The sequence below is a fragment of the Ptychodera flava genome, chromosome 13, assembly GCF_041260155.1.
Source record: "Ptychodera flava strain L36383 chromosome 13, AS_Pfla_20210202, whole genome shotgun sequence".
Taxonomy (NCBI): Eukaryota; Metazoa; Hemichordata; class Enteropneusta; family Ptychoderidae; genus Ptychodera; species Ptychodera flava.
The window spans coordinates 18,449,475-18,476,967 of NC_091940.1; the positions used below are offsets into that span (position 1 = coordinate 18,449,475).

Below are 27,493 nucleotides of genomic sequence, written 5' to 3' on the forward strand. Positions count from 1 at the left end.
CATCAGTATGTGACACAAAGCCCGTTTCAACATTGCTTACAGTGTATGTTTTGTGTTTAGAAAATAGAACGTAGGGGCTACACTTGAACTTGTATTGCATAACTGAGAATGCAATCATTTCATCGGCCTCGTTCAAGGAATATGTTCCCAGCTTCACCCGTCCATCCACATTTCCGTGATGTTATAGAGCTATATCACTACTCTTTATCTCGTTGTTGTGTCCGCCTTTGATTTGAGGGTTCAATGAATAGCTTTTATGCGCGGAATTATAACTGAAAATGCATACAGTGACATTTCCCTATAATTGCGAGAGTTATGCCGTGGGTCTTCGAATTATTTTGCTCTATTATACCCTTACACTTCAGTGTCCGACTGCAAATAACAAATTTTCAAGGAAAAAACAGACCTGTCTTGGAAGAAAAAAATTCGCGAATAAATACACAGCTGAAGCTGGTTCCGCCCCTCAACCATGAACATTTACGATCACATGATGTAGGCAGCGCAGTGCTGTCATCAGCAGGCACGGAATTGGTTACGTCACTTCTGTAAACGGAGAGCGGAGAACTAAGTTTACCTCTGCTAGAACTTCGCAAGTGTTTCCTTTCTGAGGGACAGACGGTAAGCATGGATTTTCTTGTTTCCTTGTCCTTTATTACGAGAGATGGACGAAGTCGATTCCCTTGTATCGATAAACTTTCCAGCTTTGTTTAAGATTTTATTATCCCAATTTAGAGAGTGGGATTTTTCATTTCATACCATTCTGTAGTCAATCGCAACGCGATGTAATGCCTTGGCATTTCATAAAAGCTATACACCCTTCTCGAGATCTGACTCAGTGAGACATAACCAATGGTTCACCTTCTAACATCCTGCACTCGTTATCCTGCACTCGTTTTTAGCAAGGAACATGGCCATTTTTGTGTTCAAAGATAATCTATCTATCAGTGAATTGGACGAGATATGTATCGAAAGAGACGCTGTCCTATGAGGGGAAATTCGAGGTCAAATGATCTACGACTCGACATTCATGTTAGGTCGATTGAAAAACTTGTATTTGATGAGTTGGTTTCGTAATTCTTTGTTCAGGATATTACTTCAGATATTTGAGTTCAAAGCGCCTGCACAAAGTGAAGGAGCTTGCTAATTTGAAAATCTATCATATCCTTTTCAAATCGAACCATAATGGTTGGCCCATTAGTGATCTTGTTGCGGGCGCTCTAACATCTGAGATCAACCTCACAACACAAGCTATTTAGCATGCAAACAGCAAATGTATAAAGCACGCACGCCATAGCATTTAAATCAATCGGGAAAAAAATCGATTTTCTGTTTTTCAGCATCTCAAGCAAAATATGACGAAACACAAACCATGCTTGACCTTCCTCAGTGTCTTTTCACTCTTGGCGTTCGTCGTCACCCTGGTGTTTAACTATCTGGCCGGAGTTGGCAAAGGTATGTCATTAAATAAGTTCTATCATGCACACCTGTTGAAATGCGGTGAATTTTACAGGTTCCTCGTCAACTTCCAATAAATTGGCTTGTTCGAAACTGGATGAATTTAACCAAGTCTATAATTTACCGTTTAGAATTCGTCTACATCTCGGGGACTGAAATTCACCGAATCTTCTTGCCCACACATATCCACCATACTGCATCTAGTCCAGTTGCGCGATTTCGTTCTAAATAATAGAAGAGCAGGCACAAATCCTACCGAATAACACTTTGCATTGATCACAAAGTGTGATACGATTCTTTCTCGTTCTGTTGTTCATTCTCAGGTATATTTGAGAACACTATTGGCAACGTATCCGAGAAGTATCACGTCAACATCACACCTGCCGGTTACACCTTCAGTATCTGGGGAGTCATATACATATGGCTTGCCGCAATGTTGATATACTGTCAAAGTACAAACTCAGTATGTCGCCTGACCAAATCTGGACGCGTGCACGAGTATCCACTTGTATTGACGTCGGCCTTTTTCGCTGTTTTCATCATCAACATGGCCTGCAACGTGGGCTGGCTTATCCTCTGGGATCGCGAACTGCTGACGTATGCGGTCGCTTTCATATTCATGATGGCGCTCACAGTTTATTTCTGCCTCTACACCTCACATCGAAGACTGTACGAGAAGTTGTCTGAGATGAGGCGCTCTGGACTGGAAGCAGACATCTTGGCCGTGAGAATACTGGTTCATAACGGTCTCACAACCTATGCGACGTGGGTCACGGTAGCAACGCTCTTGAACCTGACGATGGTCCTGGTCTACATCGCGAACTTGTCCATGGAAACTGCCTGCATCGCGTCCCTGTCAATTCTTTCTGTACTTGTCATCACCTGGTTCATCTTGGAGAATTTCTTGATCGACGTGTACGTTCGTTACACACTGACCGTGTACCCCGTTCTGATATGGGCCCTGATCGGTGTACTTACCGGCAACTGGAATAAGGCCCTCCCTTCATCGATGTTTGCTCTGGTTCTCACTGTAATCATAATAGTCCTCTTCATCGTGAGAGTCATTCTTGTCATAGTGAGAAGTTACAGAAAACCTATCATAGGGAAAAAACACATCCCACTGATAAATAATCAATAAAGCTGGAATAAAGCTGAAAAAGCCTTACAGCGAGGCAAAATTTAATGAAGATTACCCTACATATGATAATGCAACGTGTGAAGTACTGTTTTGTTTTTGCTTTTTCAATAATTGATCTGCATTTTTTAAAAACAAAGTGAAGCAAACTTTCACAAGCGTTCCACAGCGTTTGAATTCCCATTTAGATAGACACAACGGTTAGAGGAATGGCGTGAGCAGTAGCTATAAGAATTTATTGCAGCCGTTGAATCAGATTTGTTATTTGTTTTGTTGTGCTTTATTTCACTATCAATAAACTACATACAAACCGATGCGTTTTATTTGATTTCACCCTTTCTAGCTAACAGTTGAAGGTAAAAATTACATGTTAAATGACTAAACGACGTTGGTTTTACAAGTTCTGCTATTGCTGATATTACAAATCTCCTAAAAGCCAGACATTAAAAAACAACCTTGGAAGTCTGAACACCACTGAAGCATAGAATTCTTGATCGGATGTTCAGTTTTTACTGTATTATTGTAACTTAGATGAGCGTCCTGTCGTAACTCTTTAAAGCCAATGAGAGATGGCGCGACTTTGCATTTGAAATAAGTTGAAATTTGTCTTTAACCCTTTGTAGAGTTTCAAATCATTCAACACTTTTTGAAGATACTTCCGAGGCAGCCAACATAGCTGTGTTGTTAGAAAAGGTGTTCGCGAGCCTTTTGTTTGCAGGCGACGAGAAACGGACGGTTTTAACTTGTATTAGTGGGTGGTGGAATTCCATATTTGCTCGGCAGACAACACGAAAAAACTACAAGTGGCACTGTGGGCATTGGATAGGGGGCATGTATTTCTTTGTGGCGACTTGTAGATCGGAAGCGGGGAGAACATGTCACAAAGGAGATGGCAATGGCGATTTCTGTGGGGCTGGGAAAGGGCAATTTGGATGTTTTTGTGGTGAGAGAGATCTTCGAGCAAGTTTGGCAGTAGACAACTGGGAGAGGCCCAGGGAAAAGTAGTTAACGGGAGGGGCAATTTTCCAAATCGTAGCGAGAGGGAGGCCGCAAGTATCTTCCACACTTCCATCCAAATTTTAGTTTTGTCGAAGATACTAGTATTTTATCATGTAAAAATCATATTCGGTCAAATTTCTCAAAACCAGCAGATTCGCTATAACTTCCAGGCACAGACGGCTAAAATCTGCCAGGTTTTTCAAGCTTGACCATCACAAACGGGACGCCATTTCCTTCAGAAAAGAAAAGAATCTTTGTTAGAGTACCACTATTTACTGGCAACCGTGGACACGACATACATACGTGAACTTCATACTTTAATTCTACACACAGTCTTCCTAAAAAGAAAGTATTCCGAATAAAAAAAGTACATTGGTAATATAGTGCAGCATGTTACAAGAAAGGATAACTACTGAAGTAAATATTAGAAAGATCGCCTTCTTCAAACGTACATTACTTACACGTCTATCTGCAAGCATGCTCACAATTCAAAAATTCACTACTGGGTCCCACGTCGCTTTATTTACATGTTGCTGTAAGTAACTGAGTTTTCAACACTGTCGGCTACATGACCTGTGGAGAGCTTAGTGTGAATTTTATAGTTATGAGGTTTGTGGCCGGGGTTTGACGTTCTGTTTCCTAGCTGTGTGTCAGACATATTTCTGAAAGGTCGGGACGAACTTGAAACTTCAATTATTTTATATATGACTTGTTTTTCTTTAGCAGAGCGAAGGTCGTGTTGTTGTTATTGGTCGACTGACGGTTTTATTGTGGTAATTGTCCTTAGTCCACTAACCCAAATCCATGAAATAACCGCACCATGAGAAAAACATTACTACCAACGATATATATCGACTTCCAGTTTAAGAGATTTGTCTGGCATTTCCAATCATACAATATGACTCGTAGTGGCGAAAGTGTTTGAGGTTGTCTTGTGACTCGGTTACTCTATCGCAGATACAGATAGGCGAGTGGCGTTCGAGTAACGGTGTTGTGTGGGAGACATTGTTCGTCACGCTCTTGTTTCATGACCAACCCCTTATTGAATCCGAACAAATATTTCACTAAAAGTTAAATATTAAGCTTGCTTTACACAATAAACACGTGCTACCACGATGTACTGTTGGGGTCACGTTTGCCAAGAGTTGGCCGACACGGTACAGTTATTCAAGACTGCAATCAGACGAAGGTGGTGACGTCTTTCGGTCAGATTGTACAAGCGAAGACAAGTCAGCGGATCGCCTCTCTTTGAGTGTAGGGTACATGCGTACAGGTGAGCGTTCTTCGTTTCAAGATCAAATTGTTCTGTTCACAGGTAGCCTATTCACTCTTTGTGGCCGATTTACTTCAGTCTGTAACTTTTCAACCTACGTAATTTTAAAATGTTCCCGGTTGAATATAGAAGCACAGTCGTTTGGAGAGCTATTCAGCGCTGGGTCTATTCGCCCCATAGACGAGTGTGCAGAAGCGAGAAACGCTTCTGCACACTCGTCTATGGGGCGAATAGTCCCAGCGCTGAATAGCTCTCCAAACGACTGTGATAGAAGATAGAGACCAGGCTGACTTCAGAAGTCGGTCCGAACGGCGTTCTAGAAACCAAAGCAGTTTACAAAACAGAACTAAGCGTTGTTGAAACAAAAGTGTAGAAGTTAAAGTTATGATAGGGAAGCTAAGCTCATTTCTATAGTCAGTGAAAATGTATCAAAGTAAAAAGCCGGTGTCGTTCTATTTCTGTGAGTATTTTCATGTTTGACGAGAGGAACACGAAAAGTTTTGTTGTTCAAACGGTACAGTGATTAATTATTTTACAACACTAGCAGATAACTGTCCTGTAATTTTCACAATTACGGTTAAAGATTTTTTCCCTCGGGAGAATCGCAAGTTCTTCAGCGCTGAGAAATATGTAGATTGCTAAACAACGATTGAACAAATGTTTACACCCCGATTGAACTGGTACATTGCACGTACGAACTTGTTTTACAAGTTTCATGGCCATTACACAAGTGTTGATTGGCACTCGACCTCGCTGTACTATGTGGGCATAGAGAGGGCATCTAGTCGATGGGGTGCGAGTTTCATAAAAAACATACATTGGGAAAGCTCTTCGATGTGAAACTTGCTGCCAAGAAATTGCCTATTCTGTAGAGGACGGCACTGCAACGTTCAAGGGCAGGTTCTTGATTGTGGTCATGGAGATAGATTACAAAAGCCGGCTTCCATCGATAACTCCTGACTTATTAAACTGCCTGTATTTATATTAATAAATGACACGTTTTTTGACGTAATCGGGAAGCACCCTACAGTGCAAATACAAGTTTGCTTGTGATTCCTGCCCATTTAATACATACTTTCCTGTTGCGTGATTTCTGACCCGCTTATTTACACACAGATCCAGGACTATAATGTCCTTTTCATTTCTTCGACTCCTTGCAGTTATGATGCAATCGCTTTCTATACTTGTTTATCGTCAGACTCTTAGTAAATCATTAAATCATAGACCCTAAAAACTACACCCAGCAACTAGCTGTCAATACTCTTGTAAGAGTACTAAAAGCACGGCCCCTCCATAAATCGTGGAATGAGCGAGTGATCTGGCAGTGCAGGAGTGTGTGACGAAAATACTTACAAGAAACTGGAGAGATCAAGTATTAACCGACCATGCACCTGTCTAGCAAACTCAAGGACACAGACACGCACTAGACTTTGCAAAAGTCCTAATCATTTATTTGCCCAAACATTAGTAACAGTGTTTGCAAATGCAGTGAATGGAAGTGAATGTGGCGGCTCTTAGTTTGTTGTAACTAACAGGAGACAGGGTGGCATTATGGGTGATCCAGAATGACATAGACTACGCCCAGAATCCGCCCTGACAGGGTGACCGTCACTCTGGCATGGTCAAGGTTAGACTCTCTCACAGCCCTCGCCTGCTTCAGCTCTGACCATAATACCGCCCTCAGAAGGTGAGCCGAGCGAAGCTCGGCTCAGCGAGCCGGCGAAGCCGCGCTATAGCCCGGCAGGCTCAGTGAGCGTTGCTTGCTAGAAAGACCGTTGAGGGCGCATCACCATATGGTTGAGGAAAGAGCTACGTAGCGGACGAGGGGCTGTGACAGAGTCCTTGGTCAAGGTATAATTCTGCATATTCTACTGATAACAGTATTATGTGACCGCATTGTAATTATCATTTCGCATCAAGGCTGAGCTGTTTTGCTTCGGAAAGTCAAAAATTATTTATCGTTTTCGTAATCTTCACAACTGAGAATTCTACTCTACTTTGGCCCATTTACAATTGTCCAAATTCGCTAAACTTCAACAACAAACACTACGTAGAGACAAAGTTCACTGAAGTAGCCGTACCAATATTTTGAACATGAGTACGAATTCTCATCTACAAAATTTATACTTCTTGGCAGGTACATCAGAAAAACGCTGAAAATGGCAGAGCATCAGTGGTGGATAATTGTAGCCATAGTCTTAACGACGCTGGCGTTTGCGACAACCGTCGCCTTCAACGCGCTGGCTGCCATAAATCCAGGTGGGACAAATTTCTTTGGCATTCTTTTCATTTGTACTTTATGATTTACTCTTGGTTTTGCGCCCTCTGGCGATTGTTTGTATCATTCCGTTAACCATGTTTACAATTGTTTGCCACGCGCTTAGGTTCTTTTCAGGAAAGATTTAAATAGTGATTGAGTAAAACTTTACGCATAGCTTTTCTGCCTACAAATGTTTGTTTGCAAATTTTGTACAATGTACCTAAAGACATTCGCATGCTTGCAGATTGTCGTAAAGTGTAAATTATGGAGGAGAAAACAAGAGGTTTCTCGTTTGATTCTTGAACGGGCACTCATGTTACCTGGTACCTGTTTCACAGTGTATTGGCACGAAAATATTTATAGGGACAAAAGCTACAACTTCTGATAATATTTTCATAGTTTTCATTCCTCTAGAAAAAACACGCATTTCTTCTCTAGGAATATGTTGAAACATATAGCCCAACCATAAATTGCGATGTGCACAAGATGAAATGTTGTTGACCAATGATTTCAATTGTAGTATACGTACGGACTGTACAATTGTCAGATTTAGATATTCCTCATACACAGCATGCACTGTCTTGACAAATTTAATAAGGTCATTTTGGCATGATTTCGGTGTAGAACACGAAATTCCATTTCATAAAGACAACTTCTCAATTTCTGTCTTCTGTCTTTCCCAGGAGTCATCTTCTTGAACAGCACTGGAGACCTCGCAGACAAATACTATTTCATATTGACCCCGGCCGGCTGGACGTTTAGCATATGGAGCGTCATATACATTTGGTTGATACTAGCTATTCTCTACACCTGGACAACGCTTTGTCGCAAAAATAAAAGCGATTACGTCTATGTTCGTCCAAAGGTGCTGTCTTTCCCCTTCTACATCTGTCTCTCTATCAACTTTGGCCTTAACGTTGCATGGTTGCTTCTGTGGGATCGCCAGTACGTCCCAGCAAGTACCCTCGCCCTCTGTCTGATCTGCTTTACGCTGTACATCTGCATAGGAGCTTCGCACGCCAACCTATACCAGTACCTGCCGAGGATGATGTCATCCCAGAAACTTGACGTCTGGTGCATCCGAATCTTGATCCACAACGGTCTTGCGATCTACGCCACCTGGTGCACCATTGCGGCTTTACTCAACCTCGGTTCAACCTTGGTTTACTGGGTTGGTCTTAGCCAAGAGACCACGGGCATTATCTGCCTGTCAGTGCTAGCGTTCGAAGTCGTCCTGTGGGCAATGCTGGAGGTCCTTGTCCTGGACCGATGGTTCCGCTTCACTCTAACCATCTGGCCTGTCGTCATCTGGGCTCTAGCGGGCAGTCTGTACGAGAACTGGGACCTGACAGCGACCACGTGCATCTATTCGTTCGTCCTGATTGTTATTGCAGGGTGCATTTTTATCTTCCGCATCGGTGTATTTTTGTGGAGAGTGTGTAACTTCCCGCTAATAAAAAACATCCCAGCTACTCCAACACGAGATGACAGAACTTGGACACAATTAACGCTTCGATCATTTAATTTAAAGAATAAAATACAGTTGAGATAGCCTACGCATGCACTTGTGTGCAATTTCACTCTATATAATGGACAACGAGGAAAAACCGCAGCAAACTAACGATTTGAACTTAGTATATTGATGATACTATTGGCAACGTATCTGAGAAATACCATGTCAAAATAATGCCTGCCGGTTTACACCTTTAGTACCTTGGGAGTCATATACGTATGGTTTAAATTGCACCCATGTTGATTTCCTGTCAAAGCACAAACCACAGGTACCCGAGTTTATTGTTAAGTCCTCGGTTCGAATACATCCATATCAAATACACGTAAAACAGAAATTATAAAATGATAAACGAAGGAACAGAAGTGCCGGTCTAGCTTGAGGCTCGCTCGATCACTCAGAATACACCGTCGTCCATAGTTCTAAGACATCTGTAGCCTGTAAGGATAACAATGAAAGTCAAAAATATATAAAACCAATAAATTTGAAATTGAGTTTCGGGGGCCCTAACATATGTTGTTATACATTTAAGTAATAGTTGAAATTAATATTGTAATAGTTTTCATGACTGTTTGTCTGTTATTTTATATGTAAAGACACGTTTTACATGAACTAATTACTCTCTCTTTGATTTTGGCACGAAGGTTCCTTGGAATGGTATTACTATTACTTTTTTCAGATTATGTTGACATAAGCAATATGAATCTTTTTATGACTTTTTTGTGTGATATCATTACACCTGCGTGCTAAAAGTTTGGTGGGCGTGGCTTTCAGATGTAAAGCTTATTTGCATATTTAATGAATTTCTGTAAATAGGCTCTATATCAATCTTGAGAGCGCGAATTTTTTAAGACTGCTGCTTTATATGGATCACACTCAGGTCTAGTTGAAAGTTTTATGAGAAGCAGATTTTTATCAGGGGAGAAATATTTGATTGCTGAGAGGGAGTGGAGAATAAGGGTATCGAAGGCAGGCGAAGGTGAAAAAAGATTAATTTGATCTTGTAACGACTTAAAAAAACATCTTTTCAACAAATAGAAAAGAAAAGAATTGTCGCCAATGTATTGAAATTTGTAAGCTGACAAATCTTTTTTTCCCTTACTCTCTCTGTGTGACAAGCCGCCTACCACAAAACAACATTTTCTATTTTTGTCAGCACATCCTACTTTTTTGCCAGCATTTATGATACAACATTCTGATTGCACAAAGTAAAGCGTATTATACTCAAAAATACTTGTTTTTTACAGATTAATTCAGTTTTCTATAATTAAAATTCTACAATGTAAAAATTTCACATTATTTTCTTTAAATACCATGTAACAAAAATGACATTTTTTGCAATAAAGTTCTTTCATTTTGAAAAAGACTCATTTTGATTTACTCACCATGATTTCTGATCACATTTTTAATGTCAGCCTTTCAACTCGTGCCATTTAATAATGAGAATAAATATCTAACAAATTTCCCCCTACGTATTCTCTTGTTGCAAATGAGATATTAAATTTAATAAAGTAGCATAAAGTTTTTCACTTTGATTAATTTTATCATTAATACCAAAAGTGAGCTTTTCTCCCTCAAATATACAAGCCCTTCATTCTTTTAGTAGAATACTAAACTTGAGATTTTCTGCTTTTGGAATATTTTATATAACAAGAGGGGGTTTCATGTCATCTTTGATAAGAAATATTGCTTTGAAAAAAGGATGTAGGTTAAGTGCAACGCCACCTTAAATTCACTGTAGAAAATGTTTTCGTTGCAATGACAGACGACCCTCCAAAACATATCTCTGGGTTTATTTACTGTAAGCATTCATTCATCAGTATTTAACCTGGGAACTCTTAGAAATGAGTTGACTGTACTGACTTGATGAAAAACGACTACATATGGCTATATATTAATATATTCGGTGCATCGATTTTGACTGGACATATGCTATTGATTGACCATACCCTGTGTAAGTTGTATTTATGATGACATGTTAATTAATACCCCATTTGCATATTTAATGAAATTCTACGATAAGACCATGTATCAAACTTTGAAACTGGATGATGTTTTGTTTTCGATTGAATTTCTAGGGAGAATTGGTTTCACATAGATTTATTTATGCTAAAGTCTGATAACTTCCAAGCTACAGCAGCTATACTGCTGCAAGTTGATGAGTGTGACATATAATAATGAGCTTATTTACATATGTAATGACTCTTTGTACTCAGGTGATGATCAAGACTGAATGGAGTGCATATGATCAGTCTCCCAAAGTGCATTTGACGTATTTACTTTTGCTTCTGCGGAATGCTCAATGAGCATGACATGTCTATATCATATATTACATTTCGTCTGCTGAAAGTTTGACGAGTGTGACATACCATAGTAAGTTCATATCTATATATGACTCACTGCTTGTAGGCCGAATATCCTAGCTGAACATTCTGAATTTGAACAAGCACACAACATTGATGAATGACCTGTTACCCACAAACATTATCAATGTAATAAGAGGCATCAAGTTTGTTTATATAGCATACACAAGTACAACACAAATACGGATAAAACACATTTTTGTTATGTTTGCTTCCATGCCATGTTTCTAATACATTCCTTTTGGCACACGCTGTTCATTTAAGTCTTACTTGGAATTTTGTTGATTTTGAAAGAGAGTTACTGGGAGTTTCTTGAGTAAAAAAATTATTTCAAGCTGTGTACCACGTTATATAAAACTTTCTAAATTATAATTTCGCTAGCCGATGGTGTTTATTCAGGCACCCCAATCAAACAGGAGCAAATCTGTAACCAAGCCATGTAGTGCGGACGGGGCGATAGTTTGGAAATGAAGTGCAGCCTGTTACATGAACGGATGAGAACTAAATTTCAGAGGTTTATGTTTTGCAAATCTGAGAAAGAATACCTTCATGAAACAGTCAATAGCTTCTACGCCTGTTTACTAGCATGCACACACTGCAAAATTTCTCTACTTTGTTCAACATCGCCTCTTTCAGTTAAATTTATAAGGGTTGAACCACAGAGTAATATCATTGTTCAACATCGCCTCTTTCAGTTAAATTTATAAGGGTTGAACCACAGAGTAATATCATAGACAGAGTGGCAACACTTGCATGCCTTTTGTTCCATGGTCGTCTCGGTAGACTATTGGCTTTTCATATTAAAATGAGCTTAAAAGGTGGTTAACTTTTTGGAGGCTTGGTTTGTGGTTGATAATTACACGAGATTATGCGAAACATACGACGAGATGGCATCGTACTGCCAGTCGCGTAGCAACCATAGTTACTTTGTGAGCTCTCAGGCCAGAAACACTGCCTCACGCCAATCAAAACATAACACGCCAGCAGTTTCATAAACATGTCCTTTCTTGGCGCACGTGTAAAAGACGGTATGACTGACCGTAAACCATCGAGTAAAACCAGACAGTATCGATAAAAGACTTTCAAATTTGGTTCAAACACACTCATTATATATTCATAAAAATATGAGAGGAATTTTTAAAACGGTAAAACCCACTTTCCTGAAGCTCAAAACACTCCCGTTTTCGCCAGCACATCAATTCCGATCAGCACCACACGACAACAACAACACAAGCTTTGTCGAACATAATTTCGCTTAACAATTGGTGAAAATCCGAAAAATACCGAAGGGTGCATGGTCGGCACTCTTCGGAAAAGAGAGCCAAGAGCTTCGTGAGGCGAGGCAAACATGGATTGCTTACGTAACCGCTTCACGCCTTAAACAATAGCGTTGCCACTCTGTCTGATATTACTCTGTGGTTGAACGTTATAAGCTACTGTAACAGCACTTCGACTTTTCAGTGCGCATTTACGGCTAATGAGAAGTTTCGCGGTTTGATCCCCGTACGTCAGCCGAGAATTTGAAAGGTCGGGGTAAACTTGAAACTTTATGGTTAAATTTATGATTTGTTTTGCTTCAGTAGAAGAACAGTGATTTTTTTTCATTGCCTGTTAATGTTTGTCTTAATTGGCCTTAACCTAGTCACCGCTGACCCAATTTACTGCACCCAAAGAAGACCATTACTGCGTTTTATAGATATATGTGTTGTCGACTCTCATTTACAGAGTAATGTCTGACATTTCCTATAATAATACTTCGCCAATGCAGTTGTCTTGCGACTGAGCTTGCCGGCCAGGCACTTATTTCATGACAGCTCTCCTGTTAATAATGATCCATCAAAGGTCACAAATTAAACTTGCTTTATACGGTGAACTCGTAGTACCTATGTGTATGCCTGCCAAGAGTTGATGACTTGGTGCATTCATCAAGACAGTAGTCGGAGGAGGGTGACGTCTTTCTGAATATCTTGAACCATCGAAAAGAAGTCAGCGAAGCGCCTCTTTTTGACTATAGGGTACATCAAAAGGTGAGTGTTCTTCGTTTCCAGACTAAATTGTTAACAGGTAGCCTATTCACGCTTTGCGGCCGATTTACTCTGTCTGTAACTTTTCAGCCTGCGCAAAGTCAAAATCCTACACGTTGAATACATAGACGATAGGCTCACGAAAAAAGTTGCTTGTCAGAAAGACCGTTTAGGGCGCATAACTTTGTAGCGAACTCTGCGGCAGAAGTTCTAACTGAAAAATGACCTTGAGGGCAGCACTGCCCTCAGAGCAGTTCAGAGCGGAAACATGTGCACAACATCTAATGACGTCACTGGCAGGAAATGTATGTCTGCTCTGGGGGCAGCTCTGATATATTGTCGCCCTCAGGGTAGATCGGTAGATATACACTAGGCAATACTTTAATGATGATAGAAAATGTATGTCTTCCCTGAGGGAAGCTCAGATATACTGCTGCTCTCAGGGCAGATAGGTAGACACTATACAATGCTGTAAGGATAGGAAATGAAGGTCTGCCCTGAGGGCAGCTCGGACATATTGCTGCCCTCAGGGCAGGCATATATTTCCCATCCTTAAAGTATTGCATAGTGTATATCTACCAATCTGCCCTGAGGCCAGCAATATATATCTGAGCTGCCCTCAGGGCAGACATATATGTCCTATCCTTGCATCATTGCAAAGTGTAGAGCTACCAATCTGCCCTGAGAGCAGCAATACATTTGAGCTACCCTCAGGGCAGATATACATTTTCTATGCTCACACATCATTGCACAATTGTATATCTATCAATCTGCCCTGAGGGCAGCAATATACCAGAGCTGCCCTCAGGGCAGATATATATTTCCTATCCTATCTGCCAATCTGCCCTGAGGACAGCAATATATCTGAGCTGCCCTAAGAACAGACATACAGTTACTCTGTGACGTCAATGAATATTGTGCACATGTTTACTCCTCTCTGAACTGCCCTCAGGGCAGTGCTGCCCTCAGGTCATTTTTCAGTCGTAGCTTCTGCCCCCTGCCGTAGCGAACGAAGGGGCTGTGAGAGAGTCTACTTCCAATGGTACAATGATTCTTACTTTATACTCTCATATAACAATTTCATGATAAAATGATAATTACAAAAACGCTTATGGATTGTTAAGATTTTAAGCCCGGCGGCATAAGTTGTTCTTCAGCGATGAAACATTCTAGATTGCTAACAAAGGAAATGTTTACACCCCGATTGAACGCTTCAGCTGCACAAACGAACTTATTTTACAAGTTTCACGCCCGTTATAAGAGTTGATTCACCTCTTAATGACCTGTTGTCATCTAGTCGATGGAGAAGGGTTCAATAAAACACACATAAGGAAAGTTCTTCAATGAAACTTACTGCTAAGAGACTGCTTGTTTCTGTAGATGACGGCGTTGCAACGTTCAAGGACAGGTTCTTGATTGTTGTCATGGAGGTAGATTACAAAATGCCCAGATTTCATCGATAATTCCCATCGTAAACTGCCTGTATTCAATAGATAACGGAATATCTGTACGAAGACATAATCGAGGAACCACCGTACAAATCAAAGAAAAAGTAGCAAATTATGTGAAATTGTCAACTATTGCTTCGAATTTCCTTCGCATTTCTTCAAGGGTCTCCGCAGTACTTCAGGGTACGTCGCATGTTAACACAAAAATCGAGTCAACGACACATATATAGACACAAACACATACACAACCCCACACACGCATGCATAAGGAAAACTTACATCACCAATACACAAAAAATAAAGCCTCGGTGTCAAAACACTCGATGGGAGCATATTTTACCTCCGTGATAAGAGAGGGTGTAGACATGTAGCTCGCTGGCAAAAGATACTCTACACACCTCTTTGATGCAAGCAGAGAACATTTTTTTCTGGTTGCATCACAGAGTGGCCGTGCAGGTACTAGTCTAGCGCCAGTGTCACGACAGTCATGACACGAGAGATTATGGCATTCCTAACGATATCGAATGCTCCACAGGGAGATATTTTGGTCACTATCGGGGTGAACGTTGTTCGCTCCCGACACATGAATAATTTGATATTCTAATCACCCACGAGTTGATCAAGAGGGGAACCTTTTGTCTCTGGAAAATAATCTGAAATTTTGTATTTAATTTACTGACTACAACCTTTCCTGTCAAGTGTTTTCTGACTATCCAGCCTTATTTACAGTATTACACAGAGGTTATAATTGCAAAGGCGCACGACTATGCCATTCCTACTTCTTATACTAATTTGTAGTCAGACTTTTACTAAATGATTGAACCTTGTCCAAGCAACATCCCGATTAGAGTACGCGACCAAAGCAGTACAGGAGTGTGTGACGAGAACAGTACGGCAAAGATCTCGCGGTCGGGAAGCAAGCTGACGTTGAACATTTATGTGATTGTAATCCTATGTTCTCTGATGAAAGTTCAACCAGATAATTCGTTTGCATAGAAATAAAGCTGCATGATAAAAAAACGGCTCGTTGAAGTATGTGCCCGAACATGTGCATGTCTGGCAAACGCCATCAGGAAACAGCATTGATTTATAAGAGTCACAGTTATTTTTCCCTTTCCAGGCATGATTGCATTTTGCAAATACAAGGAACAGAGATGCTCATATTGGTGGCTCTTGGTTTGTTTTGAAGAAGAAGATAAGATGGTATCTTTGTTGATTGTCCAGAATGCAACAGGCTTGACCCTTTTAATCCGCCCTCACGGGGTCACTGCCAACTTGACAGCGACGTTCAAGGTATAACTAGGCATATGCGACTCTCAACAGTATTCAATTCTCGTTTCTCATCAAGACTGGGTTGTGGATAGGGAGCATATATTTCTTTATGGCGGCGACTTGCAGATCGGGGGCGGGGAGCACACGCCAAGAAGTTAAATATTAATCTTGCTTTGCACAATAAACCATGTGCTCTCTCCGTGTATTGTCGGAGTCACGTTTGTCAAGAGTTGACGACACGGTACATTAATTAAAGACAGCGATCAGATGAAGATGGTGACGTCTTTCGGTCAGATTGTACAAACGAAGACAAGTCAGCGGATCGCCTCTTTTTGAGTGTAGGGTACATGCGTACAGGTAAGTGTTCTTCGTTTCCAGATCAAATTCTTCTGTTCACAGGTAGCCTATTCACTCTTTGTGGCCGATTAACTCATTCTGTAACTTTCCAACCTATGTAAAATAAAATTTTCCCGGTTGAATATAGAAGATAGTCAGTTAGGTGACTTCCGCAATCGGCCAGAATGGCGTGCTAACACGAAAAATTGTTTGTTCAAACGGTACAGTGATTACTTATTTTACAAGACTAGCATATAACTGTCCTGTAATGTTTACAATTACGGTTAAAGACTTTTTTCTCGAGAGAAGCACAAGTTCTCAGCGCTGAGAAATATCTAGATCGCTAAACAACGTCAAACAAATGTTTACACCCCGATTGAACTCGTAAATTGCACTACAAACTTGTTTTACAAGTTTCATAGCCATTACACAAGAGTTGATTGGCCCTTAAGCGCAACACTCGACCTCCCAATGTGGGCATAGAGAGGCCATCTAGTCGATGGGGCATGAGTTCGATAAAAACATAATTAGGAAAGATGTTCGATGTGAAACGTACTGTCAAGAAATTGCTGAAGAGGACTGCAATGCATTTAACTCTTGCCGACGTTCAAGGACAGGTTCTTGATTATGATCATGGAGATATATTACAAAAAATCCAGCTTTCATCGATAACTTCCAGCATATTAAATTGCCTGTATTCATAGATAACAATTTTTTTCACGAAGACGTAACCGAGAAGCACCCTACAGAGCAAACAGAAGTTTGTCCGTGATTCCTGCGCACAGCATTTCAATTAAAGTCTCCACATCACTGCATGAACACGTTCAAACCATGCTTTCCTGTTGTTGTTTTCTGGCCGCTTATTTACAAACAGATGCAGAACTGTAATGGCCTTTTCATTTCTTGGACACCTTGATGCAATTGCTTTCTATCTTTGTTTGTAGTCAGACTCTTAGTAAATCATGAAATCATAGACCCTAAAATTTACTCCCAGCAACTATCCGCCGTGACTCGTATCAAACCTCATCCTAGTAAGCAAGGTCCCTGCACAAACCGTGGCGTAAGCAACTGATCTAGCAGTGCAGGAGTGTGTGACGAGAATACTTCAAGAAAACCCGAGAAATCAAGTATGTACCAATCATGCATCTGTCTAGCAAACTCAAGGACACAGACATTTGACTTTGAAAAAATTACTATCATTTATCCTGTCCAAACATGAGTAATAGTGTTTGCAAACGCAAGGAATGGAAGGTGAAGTGAACATGGCGGCCCTCAGTTTATTGTAGAAGGAGACAGGGTGGCATTATGGGTGATCCAGAATGGCACAGACTACGCTAAGAATCCGCCCTGACAAGGTGACCGTCATGTGATTCTGGCAGCGATGGTCAAGTTTACGGTATAATTTTGCATATTCGACTGATTACAGTAGTTAACTGAGCTAATGTTATCACATTGTAATTATCATTCCACATCAGGGCTGGTGTTTTGATTCGGACAGTAACAAGTTATTTGTAGTTTTTGTAACCTTGACAACTGAGAATTCTACTTGGAAGATGATCCCATTTTCGACTCTACTTTGGTCCAGTTACAATTGCCCAAATTTGCTAAACTTAACGACAAACATTACATAGAGACAAAGTTCACTGAAATACCCGTACCAATATTTTGAACATGAGTACGAATTCTCTTATACAAAATGTATACTTCTTGGTAGGTAAAGCAGAAAAACGCTGAAAATGGCAGAGCATCAGTGGTGGATGATTGTAGCCATAGTCTTAACGACGCTGGCGTTTGCGACAACCATTGCCTTCAACGCGCTGGGTGCCATAAATCCAGGTAGGGCAAATTTTCTTTGGCATTCTTTTCATTTGTATTTTATGATTTACTCTTGGTTTTGCGCCCTCTGGGGATTGTATGTATCATTCCGTTAATCCAATGGTTTCTACTGACAAGTCTGAATGTAAACTTTGATCAAGTGCAATGATTCAAGTTGTTTACACTTGTGTGCCAAGGCCTGCGCTAAGGTTCTTTTCAGGAAAGATTTAAATAGTGATTGAGTAAAACTTTACGCATAGCTTTTCTGCCTACAATTGTTTGTTTGCAAATTTTGTACAATGTACCTAAAGACATTCGCATGCTTGCAGATTGTCGTAAAGTGTAAATTATGGAGGAGAAAACAAGAGGTTTCTGGTTTGATTCTTGAACGGGCACTCATGTTACCTGGTACCTGTTTCAGAGTATATTGGCACGAAAATGTTTAGAGGGACAAAAGCTACAACTTCTGATTAATATTTTCGTAGTTTTCATTCCTCTAGAAAAAACAAGCATTTCAACCACACACTGCGATGTGCACAAGATGAAATGTTGTTGACCAATGATTTCCATCGTAGTATATGTATACGGACTGTACAATTGTCAATAGTAAATTTAGATATTCCTCATACACAGCATGCACTGTCTTGACAAATTTAATAAGGTCATTTTGATATGATTAAGGTGTAGAACACGAAATTCCATTTCATAAAGACAACTTCTCAATTTATGTCTTCTGTCTTGCAGGAGCCATCTTCTTGAACAGCACTGGAGATCTCGCAGACAAATACTACTTCATCTTGAACCCAGCCGGCTGGACGTTTAGCATATGGAGCGTCATATACATTTGGTTGATACTAGCTATTCTCTACACCTGGACAACGCTTTGTCGCAAAAATAAAAGCGATTACGTCTATGTTCGTCCAAAGGTGCTGTCTTTCCCCTTCTACATCTGTCTCTCTATCAACTTTGGCCTTAACGTTGCATGGCTGCTTCTGTGGGATCGCCAGTACGTCCCAGCAAGTACCCTCGCCCTCTGTCTGATCTGCTTTACGCTGTACATCTGCATCGGAGCTTCGCACGCCAACCTATACCAGTACCTGCCGAGGATGATGTCATCCCAGAAACTTGACGTCTGGTGCATCCGAATCTTGATCCACAACGGTCTTGCGATCTACGCCACCTGGTGCACCATCGCGGCTTTACTCAACATCGGTTCAACCTTGGTTTACTGGGTTGGTCTTAGCCAGGAGACCACGGGCATTATCTGCCTGTCAGTGCTAGCGTTCGAAGTCGTCCTGTGGGCAATGCTGGAGGTCCTTGTCCTGGACCGATGGTTCCGCTTCACTCTAACCATCTGGCCTGTGGTCATCTGGGCTCTAGCGGGCAGTCTGTACGAGAACTGGGACCTGACAGCGACCACGTGCATCTATTCGTTCGTCCTGATTGTTATTGCAGGGTGCATTTTTATCTTCCGCATCGGTGTATTTTTGTGGAGAGTGTGCAGCGTGCCACTAATCAAAAAACATCCCCAACTACTCGAACACGAGATGACAGAAATTGGACACAATTAACATTTCGATCATTTAAAAAAATAAAATACAATTGAGATAGCCTACGCACTTGTGTGTGATTTCACTCTATATAATGAACGTCGAGCAAAAACCGCAGCAAACTAACGATTTGCAGTAAATTATAAAGTCGATATTCTTTTCTTATTCATTCTGAACCTGATATATATTGATGATACTATTTGCAAGCTATCTGAGAAATACCATGTCAAAATAATGCCTTTAGTACCTACTAGTAGGTAGTCATATACATATGGCTTGAATTGCACCCATGTTGATTTCCTGTCAAAACACAAAACACAGGTATACTCCACATCAAATACACGCGAAACAGAAATTGTAAAGTGATAAACGAAGGAACGAAAGTGCCAGGCTAGCTAGAGGCTCGCTCGATCACTCATAATACACCGTCGTCCATAGTTCTGAGACATCTGTACCCAGTAAGGAAAACAATGAAAGTCAAAAATAGTAACACCAAAAAATTTGAAATTTAGTTTGCGGGCCCCAACATATGTTGTCACACATGCAAGTCATAATAAAATGAATATTGTAATAATTTTCATGACTTTTTGTCTGTTGTTTAAAGACACGTTTTACAAGAACTAATTCCCCACACTCTTTGATTTTGGCACGAAGGTTACTTGAATGGTATTTACTAATACTTTTTCAGATTATGTTGACATAAGCAAATGTGAATTACTATTACTTTTTCAGATTATGTTGACATAAGTAAATGTGAATCTTTTTATGACGTTGTCTTTTTTGTGATATCATTACACCTGCGTGCTAAACGTTTAGTGGGCGTGGCTTTCAGATGTTAAGTTCATTTGCATATTTAATGAATTTCTGTAAATAGGCTCTATATCAATCTTGAGAGCGCGAATTTTTATAGGACTTCTGCTTTATATGGATCACACTCAGGTCAAGTTGAAAGTTTTATTAGAAGTAGATTCTTATCAGGAGAGAAACATTGGATTTCTGTGGAGGGAGTGGAGGAATTTTGGGGGAAACATTAAAGGCAGGCGAAGGAGAAAAAAGAATTTGACCCTGTTCTTTACATACCATGTAACAAAAAATGACATATTTGAATAAAGTTCTTGCATTTTGAAAAAGACTCTTTTCGATTTTACTCACCATGATTTCTGGTCACGTTCTTGAATGTCAGCCTTTCAACCCTAGCCATTTAATAATGAGAATATGATATTTTCAGTGCGCATTTCAGGCTAATGAGAAGTTTCGCGGTTTGATCCCCGTATGTCAGCCGAGAATTTGAAAGGTCAGGGTAAACTTGAAACTTTATGGTCAAATTTATGATTTGTTTTGCTTTAGTAGAAAAAAAACACGATTGTTCTCATTTGTCTGTTACTGGTTGTGTTAATTGTCCCTTACCCTGTCACCGCTGACCAAATTCAACGATTTTATTGCAGCCAGAGAAAAAAAACATTACTGCTTCACACAGATGTAGTTGTCGACTTTCAGTCACAGAGTTATGTCTGACATTTCCTATAATAATACTTTACCAATGCAGTTGTCTTGCGACAGAGCTTGCCGGTCAGGCACTTATTTCATAACCACTCTCCCAAAGGTTAAACATTAAACTTGCTTTATACAATGAACGTGTTGTACCTATGTGTATTGCCTGCGGTCACGCCTGCCAAGAGTTGACGACTTGGTGCATTCAAGACAGTAGTCGGAGGAGGGTGACGTATTTCCGACGATCTTAAGCCACCGAAGAGAAGTGAGCGAAACGCCTCTTTTTGACCTTACGGTACGTAAAAAGGTGAGTATTCTTCGTTTCCAGACTAAATTGTTCACAGAGAACCTTGCCACTCTTTGCTGCCGATTTACTCTGTCTGTAACTTTTCAACTGTAACTTTTCAACCTGCACAAAGTCAAAATCCTACCCGTTGAATACATAAACGATAGGCCAACGAACAAAAGTGTAGAAGTTCCAAGTTATGATAGGTAAGCTAAGCTCAATCACATTAATCAGTAAAACAAGTATTAAAATAACTAATAAAATATATATAGGTATTTTCATTGAGGACGAGAGGACGCAAAAACATTTTCCAATGGTACGATGATTGCTTCTTATACTCGCATAACAATCTTCTGATAATCACAAAAACGTTTATGGATTGTTAAGATTTTAGCCCGGAGGGATTACGTGTTCTTCAGCGATGAAACATTCTAGATTGCTGACAAAGGAAATGTTTACACCCTTCAGTTGCACAAACGAACTTATTTTACAAGTTTCATGCCCATTATAAGAGTTGATTCACCTCTTAATGTAACACTCGGAGATATTTGACCTGTTGTCATCTAGTCGATGGGGAAGAGTTCAATAAAACACAGATAAGGAAAGCTCTTCGATGAAACTTACTGCTAAGAGACTGCTTGTTCTGTAGAGGACGGCGTTGCATTTAACCCTTGCAACGTTCAAAGACAGGTTCTTGATTGTGGTCATGGAGACAGATTACAAAAAGCGCTGATTTCATCGATAATTCCCAGCGTATTAAACTACCTGCATAGATAACGGAATATTTGTACGAAGACGTAATCGAGGAACCACCGTACAAATGAAACAAAAAGTAGCAAAAGTGAAATCACAACTATTGCTTGGAATTTCCTTTGCATTTCTTCAAGGGTCTCCGCAGTACTTCAGGGTACGTCGCATGTGAACACAAAAATCGAGTCAACGACACATATAGACACAAACACATACACAACCCCACACACACATGCACAAGGAAAACTTACATCACCAATAAACAAAAATAAAGCCTCGATGGCAAAACACTCGATGGGAGCATATTTACCTCCGTGATAAGAGAGGGTGTAGACATGTAGCTCACTGGCAAAGACGCTCTACACGTAGCTACGCAGACCCCTGTGATGCAAGCAGAAAATTTTTTTCTCGTTGCATCACAGCCTCACAGGGTCGCCGCGTAGCTACTAGTCTTGTGCCCGTGTCACGATAGTCATGACACGAGAGATTATGGCACTCCCTAACGATATCGAATGCTCCACAGGGAGATAGTTTGTTCACTATCGGGGTAGACGTTCGTCCCCGATACATGAATAATTTGATACTCTAATCACCCATCAGCTGATCATGGGAGAACCCATTGTCTCTGGAAATAATCTGAAACTTTTGTTTTTAAATTTTGCTGCCTACAACCTTTCCTGTCATGTGTTTTCTGGCTATCCAGCCTTATTCACACTATACGCAGAGGTTATAATTGCAAAGGTTTAGAACTATTGTCCTTCTTACTTCATCGACTCATTTCAGATATTTGGATAATGCTTTTTATACTTGTTTGTAATCAGACTCTTACCAAATTGTCAAATCTCCTCCAAGCAACAAGCAGCCATGACTCAGATAAACCTTATCAATCCCGATTAGAGTAAGCGGCCAAAGCCGTACAGGAGTGTGTGACGAAAACAGCCATAAGGAAAATCATAGATAGTAGAGAAACCTACTGTTTATGGTAAAACCTTGGAATGAAAGGCAAAGATCTTGAACCTGGAAGCAAGATGACGTTGAATGTTGAATGTTTATGTGATTGTAATACTTTGTACTCTTTTAAAAGTTGCGTTTGTTGATCAGTTCGTATAGATATAAATCTGCAGGATTGACAAAACCGGCTAGTTAAGTATGTGCCGAACATGTGTATGTCTGGCAAACGCCATCGGGAAACAGAATTGAGCTTGGCCAAAAAATGTTTTTGGTCCTTGACATTCAGTAAAAGTATTACAATTTTCCATTTTTTTCCCTTTCTTTTTTTATTCCTAACAATGTTGGTTAGTCACTATTGATGCAACATTATTGTCTTTTATCACTGGCTGCATAATACTTCCGTTTTCTTTTATAGCATTTTTGGACATGCAAACAGGGTATCAAGGATAACTGTACCGAATGAGTATGTAACCCCCCCCCCCAAAAAAAAAGGCATGACGGGCAGGTTCTGAAATGACGCGCGGTGCAGAAACGACCTTTTGGGGGCCTTAGAAAGTCAGAGTTATTTTCCTTCCCAGACATGATTGTATTTTGCAAATACAAGGAATAGAGATGCTCATATTGTGGCTCTTGGTTTGTTTTAAAATAAGATGGCATCTTGGTTGATCGTCCAGAATGCCACAGGCTTGTCCCTTTTAAAGCGCCCTCACAGGGTACCTGTCACTTTTGCAGCGACGTTCAAGGTACAACTAGGCATATGCGACTAATAACAGTATTTTATAAACTGTGCGAATAGTTAATCACAATGCTCGTTTCGCATCAGGGCTGGGTAATTACTTTGGTTCGGAAAGTCACTTAGTTATTTTGAATTTTGTTGCCTTCACAGCTGAGAAACCTACTGGAAAGATTTCATTTTCAATTTTACTTTGAAGAGCTAGTGACTGTAACTTTTGATGATTTTTTAAAAACTATATATTTTTTGTAAGTGAATTGCAATTCTTGTTCTGCTCCAAAAAACATGTTGAAACACCTGCTATTTAGCTTTTCAACACGGTGTCTACACGGTTAGTGAAATGCACTGTTATTGTTAACATTTGATTTCAAGTCTAGACCAGAATTCACTTTTCAACAACAACAATGCTGTCTGTACACCTGTATGACAGTGGGTTGACGAGCTGCATGCTGTGTATTCTTATGTTTTGGAAAATCCAACAAGAGACTATAGTTCATACAAAAAAGCAAAAGTAGTGACAAAACCATCAAAAGTTAAAGGGTATTCGCCCTTACAATTGTCCGAATGCGCTAAACTTTGGCAGCAAACATTAAATACTAGGGACTGAAGCCTCAGACAAATTTCAGTGAAATACCGGTACACGCCCGAAGGAAACCACATTTTTGAATACGAGTACTCATAACCGTCTACAAAATGACATTTTCGTTTGCAGGTACATCAGAAAAAAAAGCTGAAAATGGCAGAACATCAGTGGTGGATGATCGTAGCTATAATTATAACGACGTTGATGTTAGCGATAAAGCTCACCTTTAGCGGGCTAGCTTCCACAGATACAGGTATAAATTATTGATATGATTTACTCTTTCACTCGAACCCCTGACGGTTGTTTGTGTTATTTCACTTACGCCAACGGTTTCTCTTAGATGAGTAAAGTTCTGACACCTCCTAATACAAGCATTCAGAATCACTTATTGCACTATCTCGTTTAGACTGTTGTTCAGACTATTGCACTTGTCTTCTTTCTGACTGCCCGAAACGTCTCATTGACAGACTGCAACGCGTTCAAAATGCATCTGCAGGACTTGTCTATAAAGACTCCCCTCCCCCCCTCCAAAAAATCGCACCATTTTCAACCCCACTTGAAATCGCTGCACTGGTTGCAAATCACTTGTCGTGTACAGTACAAACTTTCGACAATTCATTTCGACTTAGAGTCAGGGACTGCACGACAATACCTGTCTGACCTTTTGCAAATGTATACTTCCTCAAAACACTTGCATTCTTCATCTGACACGCGTCTACTTAGAATACCACGTTTGCCATAAGTTCCTCTGAGGTCTTTTTCTCATTGAGGGGAAAACTTGGAACGATCTCCATGTTAACCTATGCCATCTGACTTCAAATATTTCATCCTGCCACTCTCTCAAAATACTTTTCTTCAGGAAGTACAGTCTAGTTTTGTCCTGTGTCTAACTCCATTCTGAGATTTAGTGCATCGTAAATATGTATTATTATTATTATTATTATTATTATTATTATTATTATTTTTATTGTTGTTGTTGTTGTTGTTGTTGTTGTTGTTGTTGTTGTTGTCGTCGTCGTCGTCGTTGTTGTTGTTAATCATATGCAATAATCGTTAAACTTTTCACAATATTTGTTCTTCAGTTCCATATGTTGTCTCATTAATGACAATGTAAGCGTTTCTAATACATGGTCTCATTCAGCTATGTATGATCGAAGACGCTGAAGAGAAATGGTTTGATTTTTCCATTTTTCCACGAAGCTATGGAGCTCTGTTGTAGAGTTCATCGGCTTCAAGTATTACGAGGGGCAGAAGCTGAAACTTATGATAATATTTACATCGTTTTTGTCCTCATGAAAAAACAAATTTCGTGTTCTTCTCTGTGAAATTTGTTAAAATAAAGAGTCCTACCAACACTTTCTGTGCATAAGATGAAATGTTGTTGTAAACGAAAGAATTTCATCGTAGTACGGACTAAAATTGAATTGTCAAAAATATTATTGCATATTACACAAATATGGACTGTGTTGATGAGTTGGTGACTGGAACACGAAATTCCACGTTATAGAGACAACTTCTCAATTTCTGTCTTCCGTCTTTCTCAGGAGATGTCTTCTTGAACAGCACTGGTGGCATTTCGCGCAAGTACTATTTCATCTTGACTCCAGCCGGCTGGACGTTTAACATATGGACGGTCATATATATTTGGTTAGTGCTGGCTATTCTCTACACCTGGACAACGCTTTGTCGCAAAAATAAAACCGACTACGTCTATGTTCGTCCAAAGGTGCTGACTTTCCCTTTCTACATCTGTCTCTCTATCAACTTTGGACTAAACGTCACGTGGCTGTTTCTGTGGGATCGTCAGTACGTCCCATTTTGTGCCCTAGTTAACTCTCTGCTCTGCTTTACACTGTACATCTGCATCGGAGCTTCGCACGCCAACCTATACCAGTACCTGCCGAGGATGATGTCATCCCAGAAACTTGACGTCTGGTGCATCCGAATATTGATTCACAACGGTCTTGCGATCTACGCCACCTGGTGCACCATCGCGACTTTACTCAACATCGGCACCATCCTGGTTTACTGGGTCGGCCTTAGCCAGGAGACCGCAGGCATCATATGTCTCTCTGTTCTGGCGTTCGAAGTCGTCCTGTGGGCAATCCTCGAGACCCTGGTCCTGGATCGATGGTTCCGCTACACTCTTATCATCTGGCCTGTCGTCATCTGGGCTCTCGCTGGCATTCTGTACGCAAATTGGGACCTGACAGCGGTCACGTGCATTTATTCATTCGTACTTATAGTATTAGCTGGCTGTATTTTTATCTTCCGCGTCGGCGTGTTCGTCTGGAGAGTGTGCAACTTCCCAATAATAACAAAACATCCCCAGCTACTTAAACACGAAATGACAGAACTTGGACACAATTAACATTCATTTTCAAACACGAGATACTGTGAGTAAAGTTTTCTGAATTTCTCGCAAATCCGACTGATACTGATTTTTGCTTTTGACAACCTTGATTGTTGGCCATAATTTCAGAAATGAAATAAAAATAATCGTTATTTCATACTTATGATCTGCAATTCATGCTAAGGTGATGTTAAAGGGAAACAGTCGTCGGAATTGTTCCTGTGCGAGTTTCTTGGTTACAAACAATGTATTTCGTGCACGATATCTAGATGCACCTCATCATCATAGCTGCAACATTTAAATTATATGATGTAGATTATGACAGACATGTTTTAACTTTCATCAATCACCATCGTACCTTTGATAAGTGTTCACATTGGTCGTATGGGTCCCATACGACCTTTGAGCTCAGTACCGACGACTGTGTCCCTTTAAGCTTACCATTTGTAATCGTTTACTATATACCCTTGGATTGTAAATTTGGAAGAGAAGTATCTGCTGGTACAGAACTGTAAATCATGAAGATGATCTTTCGTGTAATGGCTGGTCTCGCATTGTTTCGTTAGCAATGTTCTCAAATACATTCTACATACAGGTTGCATTTGAGGATCGCTTAGTTGTCAATAAAACAAACAAACAAACAAACAAATAAACAAACTCAATTTAAAAATTCACTAATGTTAACAGTGGACCATTTGATTTTTGGGGTAGGTCTGTAAGATTGACTTGGAAGCATAGCATTTTTTCTCCGCACGGGAAGCAAGTTGACGTTGAACATTTATGTGATTATAATCCTATGTTTTCTGATGAAAGTTCAACCAGATAATTCGTTTGCATAGAAATCAAGCTGCATGATTAATAAAAACGGCTCGTTGAAGTATTTGCCCGAACATGTGCATGTCTGGC

The 27,493-nt window shown here is 40.2% G+C and overlaps 3 protein-coding genes across 5 annotated transcripts in view; all 3 read left to right on the top strand.

The window, feature by feature from the left end:
• The first annotated feature begins 463 nt into the window (after positions 1-463).
• On the top strand, positions 464-9,100 carry LOC139147689 (uncharacterized). Of its 2 annotated transcripts, XR_011555778.1 has the most exons (5): positions 464-618; positions 1,338-1,452; positions 1,779-4,862; positions 7,000-7,121; positions 7,806-9,100. XR_011555778.1 is itself a non-coding variant. In XM_070718848.1 (3 exons), the coding sequence occupies exons 2-3, from the start codon at positions 7,022-7,024 to the stop codon at positions 8,672-8,674; spliced, it is 969 nt and encodes a 322-aa protein (XP_070574949.1). In that variant the 5' UTR covers positions 4,668-4,862; positions 7,000-7,021; the 3' UTR covers positions 8,675-9,100. The 2 variants fall into 2 exon arrangements, 1 of the variants encoding a protein (XP_070574949.1); XM_070718848.1 differs by lacking the exons at positions 464-618; positions 1,338-1,452 and having other exon boundaries at positions 4,668-4,862.
• A 6,830-nt stretch (positions 9,101-15,930) lies between these two features.
• LOC139147691 (uncharacterized) overlaps positions 15,931-27,493 on the top strand; it is a 29,003-nt gene continuing 17,440 nt past the window's right edge. Inside the window, exons 1-3 of one of the 2 annotated variants that reach the window (XM_070718849.1) lie at positions 15,943-16,096; positions 17,790-17,911; positions 18,635-20,572. In XM_070718849.1, coding sequence (XP_070574950.1) covers positions 17,812-17,911; positions 18,635-19,461 — 927 coding nt within the window. In that variant the 5' untranslated portion in view covers positions 15,943-16,096; positions 17,790-17,811 and the 3' untranslated portion in view covers positions 19,462-20,572. Of the gene's footprint in view, positions 16,097-17,789; positions 17,912-18,634; positions 20,573-27,493 lie in introns of those variants that run through there. The other variant, XM_070718852.1, reaches the window with a different exon arrangement.
• LOC139148698 (uncharacterized) lies at positions 21,099-27,227 on the top strand. Its single transcript, XM_070720180.1, has 3 exons — positions 21,099-21,238; positions 24,364-24,487; positions 25,779-27,227. The coding sequence occupies exons 2-3, from the start codon at positions 24,388-24,390 to the stop codon at positions 26,603-26,605; spliced, it is 927 nt and encodes a 308-aa protein (XP_070576281.1). The 5' UTR covers positions 21,099-21,238; positions 24,364-24,387; the 3' UTR covers positions 26,606-27,227.